The sequence below is a fragment of the Orycteropus afer genome, unplaced genomic scaffold, assembly GCF_000298275.1.
Source record: "Orycteropus afer afer isolate SDZICR_OR568_19922 unplaced genomic scaffold, OryAfe1.0 scaffold00029, whole genome shotgun sequence".
Taxonomy (NCBI): Eukaryota; Metazoa; Chordata; class Mammalia; order Tubulidentata; family Orycteropodidae; genus Orycteropus; species Orycteropus afer.
In genome coordinates, this window is record NW_006921616.1 from 17,400,140 (window position 1) to 17,412,908 (window position 12,769).

Genomic DNA, 12,769 nt, shown 5'->3' on the forward strand with positions numbered 1-12,769 from the left:
CTCGGAAGGAAGGTTGGGCAATCTACTTCCATAGTGATACTGCCTCAGAAACCCAAGGTGGGGTCACTATGAGTTGGATACGAATCAACAGCAGGAGTTTGGGAGTTCTGGTGGTGTAGTCCTAAGGCACTTGACTGCTAACCAGAAGGCTGGCGGTTCAAACCCACCAGCCACTCCTTGAAAGGAAGGTTGGGAGATCTACTTTCATAGGGATACTGCCTTGGAAACCCAAGGAGGGGTCACTGTGAGTTGGATCCAACTCGACAGCAGTGGGTTTGTTTGTTTGTTTGTAAGGAGTTCTTAAGGAGCCCTAGTGGTGCAATGGTTAGGCACTTAGCTGCTAACCAAAAGGTCAATGGTTCTAACCCACCAGTGACTCTGCAGGAAAAAAGATCTGGTGACCTGCTCCCATGAAGACTGTAGCCTAGGAAAAATCCTATGGGCCAGTTCTACTCTGTTCTACTCATACAGGTCTGTTTGAGTCGGAATTGCCTCAATTACAGGTAACTAAAACAACAGTGAGCTCTCATGGAGTCTCAGTAATGGAGGCAGGAATAAGGGGCTCGTGTGCTCGTGTGATTCAGATTAGTTAAAAGGGAATGTGGATTAAGGGTTTTCTTGACCACACGAGGGTGTTTCAAGGCTAAACAAGTAGATGATAATGGCATTGAGTGCTTTCCCAGGATGCTATAAAGATTTTTTTTTTTTTTTAATTATCTTAAAGTCTTCTCTTTCCAGAAACAGTCTTTGTAATATGGGTCTCTGTGACATTAATAGTGTTGCCTTGGCATCAATCTAGATTCCACATTTGAAACAAAAAAGACACAAAATTTATCCAGACAATTAATGTAGAGACCTGCTATTTTCAGAGGAAAATGACATTCACTTGCACAGAATCAAATTATTTACATAAAACTAGCATCTGGTGGAATTCAAATAACATTTTGCAGCTCTTGATGTTTTTCTATCTTGCCTTAGAATTGTTTCCTAAGACACAATTATTCTTGAGCTAATTTTAGATATTGAGTTATTAAAATACTGGTTTTGCATTTAGTGTTGCTGCAGCAAAATGACTCGTGACAATCCAGGACATATAAAACAATGTATTAAACAAATGACAGTTCATCTCAAATTGTATGCTATCAATAAGAACTTCACCTTGTATTTCGCATTTGCAGAAAAGCTGGTCCTCCACCGGACAGTGTAAAGTCGCACCTCGGACGTTTTCTGGTTCTTAGGAACAGAGTTGTCTGCCCAACTGACCCTCACAGCATCATGGGTAAGAGCCACAGCCTGTACACCTACTGGTGGGAGCATGGGGGTGGAGATATCTGGGACCGAGGTGGGGAAATCATCAAGCAAAGGATAATAATCAACTGGGTCAGTGGGATCTGGGTTCAAAACCCACCAAATGAAACAAACAAATAAATACACAAAGAAAAGTCAAAAATAAATATCAGTGGTAACACATCACAATGAGTTAAATGCATGGCAATAATGATGAAAGGGAACATGAGAAGAATAGAAAAAAATGCCATTAATTCAATCGGAAAACACATTGGAAACAGTATTGCTATATTACAAGTATAACTGAATATTTTCTATAATTCATTCATTTCCTTAGAGTGATTGTCCCAATTTGGCTGTCACTTCTCATATATTTTAAAAGTCTATTTCTTGGAATGTTGCACATTGTTTTTTAAAAGATCTGGTAAATAATTTATCAGTTTTATACAAATAATTTAAAATAGCAACAAAAAAATGTCTCTTGGGTGTATCTGATTAATTTTTTCCTGTAAAGAAATAAATACCTATCCAATAAATGTTTTTTTTTCCCTTCTCTTTAACTTGACTTCGTATGACTAATGCTGTCATTGCTTACATAGCTTATATGTGCAGAGATATTTTTTAGACAAGAAACAATAACGAACAAAGCACACTGAGGTCCACAGTCAGCTGTCTATGACTGTGATTACCAAGCCAGAGGGACAGAGTCCACAGGGGCCATTTGCATATTTGCTAAGTAGGTTTCAGGTAGTACCTGGTGGGACAGGTTTTCTCAGCTGGGAATCCTCAGTGAAAGTGCAGAAATGTCTAATTTTACATATATTCACACAGAGTAATTGGTAAGATGTAGGCCCTTCAGGCATTCCTCTTTTCTACCACCCTTGCTGTAAAGTTTCAAGTCTGGTGGAGACATTTATGTTATTGAACAAGGAGACAGACTAACTATCCGGAGACTGATGAGATTTGCAGTGCGGTATACATATGCTTAGGAGCTCTGGTAGCATAGTGGCTAAAGCACTTGACTGCTAACCAGAAGGCTGGCGGTTCAAACCCACCAGCCACTCCTTGGAAGGAAGGTTGGGCAATCCTACTTCCGTAGTGATACTGCCTCGGAAACCCAAGGAGGGGTCGCTATGAGTCAGGCCCGACTTGACGGCACATAACAACAACAACAACATACATATGCTTTGACCCATAACATCATTAGAATCTGCATTCTAATTATGCCAGGTGTGTTTTGAACAAAATTATATAGAAAATTTGTGGTCTCATTTTCATGCTGGAGATATGAGAATCTGAGAAGTATACTTTGTGGTCATAATGACAGTCAGATTTGGGGCATTTTACTTTATACTTAAGACACGTAAATTTTAAAACTTTACCTCTATATTGTGTAATGTGTATCCTCACTAATAGACCGAGGGATGTGATCACACAGCTGTAAGGCTGTGCACACAGTGACATTTTGGGAGATGAGACCCAATAAAATGTCATGTTCTGCAGTCCTGTATGTACAGAATTTATTTTTTAAATGGCTTAGTTCAAAGCAGGGAGGCTGCTGGCTGGTTTTGATGATTACTTCACTTTGTCCACTGCATTTCAAATGCCTATCACTTATTCATCACTCTGTTTTCCAATGAATTATTTAGTCTTCTACCGGGCTGTGGTCTTTAGAGCAAAATATTCTAACCCGAAAACAAAAATAGAACAAAAGGAAAGAAAAAAATTAAGAGTGCAAGAGAGAGGAGAGAGAGAAGAAAAATGTGAGTTTAAAATTTAATGATGGCGTGCACGCTTCCCTATTTCCTTTGATGTCTCTTTTTATTAAGATTCCTTTAAACCCAAATGGATTTATGAAATGATGAAGGGGCACCGAAGACACTGCCCCTCCGTGAGGATCTTAATCATTTGTCACGTTTGTGGATTGGTGGCAGGTAGTTTTGCCAAACTAAAGCATGTGCTGTCTCACTGGACTCGTTCTATTCCTGGTGGCTTTCCAAGAAGAGTGCAACACACAGGAGAAGGGTATCATGAATTATGAACACCTCTTTGACGTTTCGTATAACAGCGGGTTAAGGATTCCTGGTTGCAGAGTGTTTAAGTACTGTGTTGCTACCTGAAAGGTCATCAGTTCAAACCCACCAGCTGCTCTGGGAAAGAAAGATGCGGTAGTCTGCTTCTGTAAAGATTTCAGCCTTGGAAGCCCTATAGGGCAGTTCTATTCTGTCTTATAAGGTTACTATGAGCTGTCATTGACTTGGGGGCTCTGGTGGCATAGGGCCTAAGGCATTTAACTGCTAACCAGAAGGCTGGTCGTTCAGATCCACCAGCCACTCCTCAGAAGGAAGGTTAGTAATCTATTTCTGTAGTCAGATCCGACTCAACAACAGTGAGTTTGGTTATTCCAGAGTTATCCTATTTGCTACTTCTTAGTTTAACTCAGTTTTGTTGATAAATGCACATTATCTTTATAGTGTTACACAGCTACCATCAATATGATTTTGAAATGTAGTTTGTATTTCAAGAAGTGCTAACATTCAATCTGGTATTTTAGGGTAGTGTACTTTTCATGCTTAGTAATTTCTTTTTGTTGAAATCAGTTCCAGAACAGTTCTCTCAAATTTCTATTGCTATTTTTCTGTAGACTTACATAATTCAGAAATTCCTACCCTTGGCCAATTGTCTCCCATTTTATGGAGTAATTGTTTAAAAATTACTCACCACTTCCTCTAGAGTTGTGCTGTCTAATACAACAGCCACTAACTATGTGGAGTAATCTGTTGTTCAAAATTAAATAAAATTACAATTCCAGTACCTGTGTTGCACTAGCCTGTTTCCAGTGCTCTTATGGCCACATGGGGCTAGTGTCAACTGCATTGGAGAATGCAGATACAGAGTATTTCCATCATAGCAAAGCATTCTCATAGACAATGCTGCTCTAAACATATGCATATGCTACTGCATAGCTAATTGTCTTTCTCTCAGGTCAGAAACTGTTTGAGTCATTGAATGAAAAGCATTGTTTTCCTGTTAAACCTTTTTTTCTTTTCTTTTTCAGTTGTCAGTTTATTACTATTATTTTCCTTTCTCCTCCTGGGTGCCCTAGTTGCTGTTGATTTTCAGTAGTTATATTCAAAAGAATAAAGCAGAGCAAAATACAATTTAAATAAATAAATAAAAAGACCAGATCCAGCCTCACACCTTTTGCTAAAAAGAGAATCCTATACAATTCCTAATAGATGTGTTGGTTAGAGCCCACAGATTTTCAGTTGATATACTAAAGTTCACCCTGGGCTCTACAAATAGTGACACAATTTTCCATCTGCATTGTACAACATTAAAGCTTTGATAAAACATTTGAGAATAAACAAATGCAAACAACACACCTCATTATTCCCCTGCCCTTTTCCCCTTCCTGACCATCAAAATGTAGTATTTTCACAACAGCAAGAAATGAGAGGCTTCACAGCCATAATGGAAGTCTTAACCCACCTTGATATGGTATAGCTTTCAGCAACTCAAATGCTGATCTGCTAAGTATGACATAGGGGTTCGTAGTGCACCAACATCTATGAGTATGTATGTGTGGAAAATATCAAAGCCCAAGGCTTCCTCTAGCTTGATGCATTTATAGCCCCTGATTTATATATTATATGTATACACACACACACACACACAGAGCTCTGGTAGCGTAGTGCCTAAGGCACTTGACTGCTAACCAGAAGCCTGACAGTTCAAACCCACCAGCCACTCCTTGGAAGGAAGGTTGGGTAATCTACTTCCACAGTGATACTGCCTTGGAAACCCAAGGAGGGGTTGCTATGAGTCGGGTCTGACTCAACAGCACATAACAACAACATACAGACACACATACACATACACACACATATATGTATGTATATACTTTGTACTGTCCTTTTTCCAAGGCTGCTCATGAGAATACTTTGCAGAAATTCAGCCACAGAATGTCTTCCACATGGCATTACAATATTGGTAGAGTTTCTCCTAGAATCTTAGCCTCCAATCCTGTTATCCATCCTTTATATTCTCCATGACATATAGAAACACAAGATAGTAATTCTGCCACATTCAGTAAAATTGTCTGCTTGTTTTTTTTTTTTTTTTTTAAAGGTCTAGTTTTATTCATTCCTTTCTAATCCTTTATTGGTATTTGAGTTGTCACCTTGCACAATTTCCAACTTTTGGTATTATTTCATTTCTCAGCTTCATTAGGATAAGAGTCATATCAAGAAAAAAATTGCCTTATGGATCACTGGCATTTTAGAAACTACTCTGGGCATGCCATATGCTGAGAATAAGAGAGTGATGACAAATGCTAAGGACAAAACAGCTACTACTCTCTCCAGTGGTTCTCTCTGAGTGACATACCTCCAGCTTATTTGAATGTTTCTACCTCTGCTACCACTAATTTCTGTTCAAATACTCATTTTCATTTGTCACTCCAGTTACTCTTCCTTGTGGGCCTGAGTTTTGGAAAATGAATAAGAGTTAAACAATAAAGACTGCCCATAGAATAATTTCTTGTGACCTGATCACAAGCTTACAGTCAACATCTTTTATTATAGGCAGGGAAAATATGCCTTACTGAATATAATTTATGAGAAGCACAGGTACATTCCAAGTGCTCTATCATATTCCAAATAACCTTTTTTTGCAGGTGGAGCAAGAGAATTAGGGGAAGTGAAAATCACAGTGACTCAACATGTTATTCCATAAGTTTCTTCCTGGGCCTTTATTTGCCACACCTCTCTGGAGACAACATGTTTGATAGTAAATTTTCTCTAGAGTAATGTTTCTTACCCTTTTGGGTGAGCCATGAGTCTCTTCGAATACTTAATGAAAGTTATACTCTCTCTGTTCTAAGGCAATATCTCTATGGGAGTAGATTGCCCAATCTTCCTTCCAAGGAGTGGCTGATGGATTTGAACTACCAGCCTCCTGGTTAGCAGTCAGATGCCTTAGGCACTACGCCACCAGAACTCCTACACTCTCCATAGATAAATGCGTATATGTACATGTATCCAACATTTTGTATACCACCTTAGACAACTTGTAGACCTCAAAGCCAATGGCCAAAGATTGAACGAGTCTCCACAATAACAACTTTACCAGAAAATCTGGTTGAAATCAATAAAGCAATGATGTACTTTGGAAACCAATAGCTGAATTCACATAACTACATTCTCAAGATAGTTTGTTGATAGACTTTGTGGATTTTGGAAAAAAACTGTACAATGTCCATATAGAGTTGGGTGGTAGTGACAGCTTCAGGGTCCCACTACTTATTTTATATCCATTTATTCTTACTTCTCAAGACTTAGTACTGAGGTACCCAGTACCTTTTCATGGTCTCTGATGATCACTGTTAAATCCTGTTTTCAAACTTGTTTGTCTCATTAAGAAGAAAATAGTTGATAACTTAAATGAGGTTTGAGGGTTGTAGATTTTGGGAGAGGACGGGATTCAAACCTTAATTAAAGAGATGAATCTCTTGAATTTTTCTTTTGTACTGCCTGTTGGTACAGTTTAACTCAAATACGAATAGAGGTGATGAGCCCTTGAAGCAAACAATCCTTTGATGCCCAGAGGTCTGGGGAATGGTGGAGGGATCATCAGGCCCAGCTAAGGAATTAGCCACCTGTGTGATTCAGCCTAGTCCAAAGCCGCCTCACAAGAGTAGTTCATCTTTGTGGGCTTAGCTAGAAGGGCCCTCTGCAGAAAAACAACTGTCCAGCTGAGTACCTGGCAATCTATATGCTGGCACCTCCTGCCCACATTTCATTGGTGTGAAACAAGATGCTCAAAAATGAGAAGAGTCATATCAGGATGCCACAAGTAGGAAGTTACTGGGAGGTGAGAGAATAATACACCCACATTCTCTCAGTCTATGAGATCTTGCCATTTAATTTTGAAAATTTCTGTTTTATTTTGTATTCATTTATTTTACTTTTTCACCACACTCACTGATTACCTAGTCAGAAGAGGGTTAATTTTAGCTCACCTGTCATAGATCTAGTGGTGGCACTTTCATAAAGAGGAACTCCTTCTCCTGCATTGTTAAAAGCTTTTAGGGAGATCACATAATGAGAACTTGACTCTAGAGAGAAAAAACAGAAACAAAATGAACACATTGATTTATTCAGTGTACTGAAATACTTATGACAAACATTTTCCTGAAAACATATTTAATATAATCTATTAAGTAAACTGTTATTTAAAAAAAATATGTTGGTTTCTGGGAAGAAGGTAGCAGCATACGCAGTTTCTGATTTTCCTGAATCTGAGCAAGAAAAAGAGATTGAGTGTCTCAGCCAAAAACCCAAAACATATGGACAATGTTCGTAACAAAACTAGCTGATGAAACATGCCTCAAACTCTAAAATATAGATGCTATAACAAATAGGAGTGGATTAACCATCAACGGCCTTAGATCTTGCATGCTATAAGTAGAAATACAGGGAGCGATCAAGCCTGAAAACAAGATAGCTCTAAAACAGCCAGTAGGTATCTCTGGAAAGTGAAGATGATCAGTTTGAGACAGTAAATATAAATATTCAAAACTGAGTTGCGAGGCCTCCGACCCAGGACTGAGTCTGCCTTAGGGAGAAACTACTGGAAGTAGATTTAAAATTTGAACAGAACAGAAGCAATAGAAATTAAAGGAAGAGAAAGTCCAGATAAAAGTGGAGGGGAGGACTAGCCAGGAAAATTCTGGAAGCAAGCTGTCATAGGTTTAGTCTAAACCAGAATTTGGTGAACTTTTGCTGTGAAGAACACAGATAGTAAATAATAATGCTTTGTAGGCTGCATGATATCTGTGACATAGTCTTCATTGTCTTTTACAACTCTTTAAAATGTGAAAAACATTCTTTTTCTCAGCCTATACAAAAATAGGATCTGAGACAGATTTGAGCTGTAGGCCTTTGTTAGCTGAATCCTGGTCCAGTGAAAACAACAGAAGAAGGAACTCTGGGTAGTTTTCCTTTTCTTAAAATTGCTGTAAAAAGATACATAGCACAACATTTGCTAATTTAACACTTTTCATGTGTACAGTTGAGTGGCATCAATTACATTAATCAAATTGTCCAACCATCACCAGTGTCTGTTGCCAAAATTTCCATCACCATAAACAGAAAATTTAATGTCTTCAAACAAGGACTCCTCTTTTCACCTTTCATCCCACCCCTGGTAACCACTAATAATCTTTGATCTTTGTACATATGCCTATTTCAGATATTTCATATGAGTGAAATCATGTATTTGTCCTCCTGTGAGTGACTTACTTCACTTAGCATAGTGTGTTCAAAGTTTATCCATGTTGTAGAATGTATCAGAACTTCATTTCCCTTTATGGCTGAGTAACATTCCATTGTTCATGACATGGTGTTTATCCATTCACCTGTGGATAGACATTTTGGTTGTTTCCACCTTTAGGAAAGTGTGAATAGTGCTGCACTAACATTGGTTTACATGTGTCTGTTTCCAGTCTAGATGCCTAGGCATGGAATGGTTGGGTCACATTGTAGTTTTGTGTTTAAATTTTTGAGAAACTGCCAAACCATTTTCCACAGTGGCTGAACCATTTTGCATTCCCATCAGTAATGGGTAAGAGTTTCAAATTTTCTACATCCTTACCAACACTTCGTTTTTCCTTTACTTACTTTTTAAAAATCTTAGTCATCCTCATGGGGATGAAGTAGTATCTCATTGTCTTTTTGATGTGCATTTCTTTAGTGGTAATTATGTTGAGCATCATTGCATGTATTTGTTGATCATTTGCATTTCTTCTTTAATGAAATGTCTATTCAAATCCTTTGACCTTTCTTTTTTTTTTTTTTTGACTGGGTGGTTTGTCTCTTTGTTACTAAATTGTAGGAGTGTTTTATAAATTCTGGATATCAGTCCCTGATCCAATATATGGTTTCCCAGATTTTTCTCCTAGTTTATAGCTTGGTTCTTCACTTTGGAGTTTGTCTTTTGTTGAAAAAGTTTTTATTCTTTTAAAAATTTAGTTTGATTATCATCAGACTTTCAACAGTAATACTTTATACCAGATGAAATCGGAATAATTATTTGGGATATCAAGATAAGAAACTGTGACTCAAGGATTTTATAGCAAACAAAGAAGTTCATTTTAAATATTAAAGGCACAAACTATTATAAACTTTCAAGTAATCAGAGAATATTCTTTCCTTGATTTTGAGAACTACTAGAAAATGAGCTTTAGACTTCCAAAATGACTAGAGAAAATTTAACTGAATAGTTAACTGCTGAATAATAAAGATAATGAACTAAGACTAAGAAAAAGGTTAGAAGAGAGGGTTTTTGTTTGTAATGTCTATGTGTTCTCATATTGTAGATATGTTGTTATTGTCATTATGTGCTATCGAGTCAGACCCGACTCATAGATATACTACACATTAGAAAAAAAGAGGAGCATGGGGACAGCATTTGTGAAAACAAATAAATGTTTAATAATTATTATTGGCAGAGATACCTTTTGACCCACCCATTCCATTTCTAGGTATATATCCTAAAGAAGTGAGAGCCATGACAAGAACAGACATATGCACACCCATGTTCATCATAGCACTATTTACAATAGTCAAATGGAAACAACCTAGGTGTTCATCAACTGAGGAATGGATCCACACAAAGTTTGGTACATACACACAATGGAATACTGTGCAACACTAAAGAATAATGTAGAATCTGCAAAACACCACATAATGTAGATGAACTTGGAGGACATTATGCTGAGTGGAATAAGTCAATCACAGAAGGACAAATATTGTATTAGTCCATTATTGTAAAAGTCAAGGAATGGTTTATCTATGGAAGGAAATTTTCTCCATTGGTTACCAGGGGTGGGAGGGAAGGGGAGGGAACACTGTTAGATAAGTGATTTGGGTAAAGAGAAGGGCAATGTACCAAATGTGAGTGATCAGTATGGTGGCATCGAGGAAGAGGAAGACATAGAGAGGTACATGGGAGGTACAGACAACAAAGATGAACCCTTTTGTACACACAGTACTGCGTTGTCAGTGAAGGCAAACATGGGTATACAGGTGGATAGATGGGTGGACAGGCTGAACTGCTAGATATGTCCATGAAGTGGAGAGTATACCTAAGACCATGTATAGGGTTGGCAGACAATGGTCCTGTAAGTGTATTTGTATGATCTGAATTCCAGGTGTATAGTAGAGCTGACAAGGGACAAGGTTGTAGGTTGTAGACACTTCTTGGTCACAGCCAGCTACCCAGAGGGAACGAGTAATTGGACCTGTGGGCTTGGGACCATAGTCACAGGGGACATCAAGATCAGTTTGCATAACACACCACACAAAACATTGTTCCACTTCCTACTTTGGTGACTAGCGACTGGGATCTTAAAAGCTTGCAAGCAGCCATCTAGATGCAACAATGGGTCTCTCCTCATCCAGAGCAAAGAAGAATGAAGAACACCAAAGATTCATGGAAAAAATTAGTCCTAGCAACTGGTACACCATGCAATCCTCAGCCTATATGACTATGAGACCAGAAGAACTAGATGGTGCCTGGCTACCACTGTCAACCACTCAGAGGAGGATCTATGTAACAGATCCTGGATAGAGAGGAAGAACAATGTGGAACAAAACTCAAAATCATTTGGAAAATAAAAAAGGGGGGGACCAGGTATGCTGGTCTGATAGAGCCTGGTGGAACCACTGAGACTATGGCCCCTAGCTACCCTTGAGGTGTGGAACTGAACCCACACCTGTGGCTTCCAGCCAAACAAAACACAGGCATAGGAGTTGAACATTTACCTGAGGTAGATACACTCCTTGGAGAGAATAATCATGGGAGAAAGAAGGGCTGTTTATGTACAGGGAGACAGCATAGGGGGCAGGGGTGCATGGAGGGATGGACACAGGGAAGAGGTGAGTGTCTGGAGGAAGTGGGAAGGGAGCTGTTACATTGTGGTGAATCATGGCTAATGTCATGAGGCAAAGTGTATGTGAACTGCTGTATGGAAAGTGAATTTGCTCTGTAAATTTTTACCCAAATCACAATTAAAAAAATAAATAAATAATTGGTTGTGGTCCAATTATTATGATATTCTTAGACTATTATAATATGGATGAAGCAAATGAGATATTATGTTGTTGTTGTTGTCAGTTGCCATCGAGTCATGTCTGACTCATAGCGACCCTATGCATAGTAGAATGAAACACCGCCTGGTCCCGTGTCAGCTCCATGATCCTTGCTATACTTGAGCCCATCGTTTCAGCCACTGTGTCAATCCATCTCATTGAGGGCCTTCCCCTCTTTTGTTGACCCTCCACCTTACCAAGCATGACATCCTTCTCCAGGGAATGGTTCCTTCTGACAACATGACCAAAGTAGGTGAGATGAAGTCTGGCCGCTCTCGCTTCCAAGAAGCATTCCAACTGCACCTCCTCCAGGACAGATCTGTTAGTTCTTTAACAGTCCATGGTACTTTTAGCATTCTTTGCCAGCACCACAACTCAAAAGCATCAGTTCTTCTTTGGTTTCTCTTATTAATTTTCCAACTCTCGCATACATATGAGGTGACTGAAAATGGCCTCATCAATGACACAATCATGGCTTGTGTCATGTGTACTTTAGTCCTCAAGGAAACATCCTTGCTCCTCAGCATTTGAAAGAGGTCCCTTACAGGCAACTTGCCCAGTGCTATATGTCATCTAATGTCCTGACTTCTACTTCCATTGGCATCGATTGTAGAGCCAAGCAATGTGAATTCGTTGACAACTTAAAACTTTTCTCCATTTATTGTGATGCTGCTTATAGGTCCAGTTGTGAGGATTTTTGTTTTCTTTATATTGAGATGTAATCCATACCGCAGACTATATTCTGCAGTAATCATATTGTTGTTGTTGTTGTTATGTGCCGTCGAGTCAGCCCTGACTCACAGTGACCCCTCCTTGGGTTTCTGAGGCAGTATCACTACAGAAGTAGGATTGCCCAACCTTCCTTCCGAGGAGTGGCTGGTGGGTTTGAACCGCCAGCCTTCTGGTTAGCAGTCAAGTGCCTTAGCCACTATGCAAGCAGTAATCATAAGAAAGTCCAATTCTCTCATCACCTGTGTAGTTCAGAAACAGATTCTTTCTGAGGAAGTAATAAGGTACCTATACACTATGACATTTTAATACAGCATTGTGTTCTCAGAATTGAATTGGAAAAACCAGTGCATAATCAAGGTATTTTATTTCTGTCCTAGCTCTGTCCACTGAAAAGGTCTAGAAAGATTGACTCAACAGCAATGAGCAAACCTTAGTGTGGGATGGAAACAATATTTTTTACTGAAAGAAACCAGAACTTGGGGAGTTCTGGCAAGATGGCGAGCTAGGCAGAAAGGATGCACAGACCCTCTTCAACAAAGAAAAGAGATACCAATTAACACAGAAACAGAAGATAATCCTGGACCCCTGAGCCTTGA

The 12,769-nt window shown here is 38.9% G+C and overlaps 1 protein-coding gene across 1 annotated transcript in view; it reads right to left on the bottom strand.

The window, feature by feature from the left end:
* Positions 1 to 12,769, bottom strand: part of DCC (DCC netrin 1 receptor) — a 1,113,394-nt gene that overhangs the window by 145,019 nt on the left and 955,606 nt on the right. Inside the window, exons 16-17 of the mRNA XM_007935560.2 lie at positions 7,310 to 7,405; positions 1,159 to 1,391 (exon numbers count right to left, since the gene is read on the bottom strand). Coding sequence (XP_007933751.2) covers positions 1,159 to 1,391; positions 7,310 to 7,405 — 329 coding nt within the window. The remainder of the gene's footprint in view (positions 1 to 1,158; positions 1,392 to 7,309; positions 7,406 to 12,769) is intronic.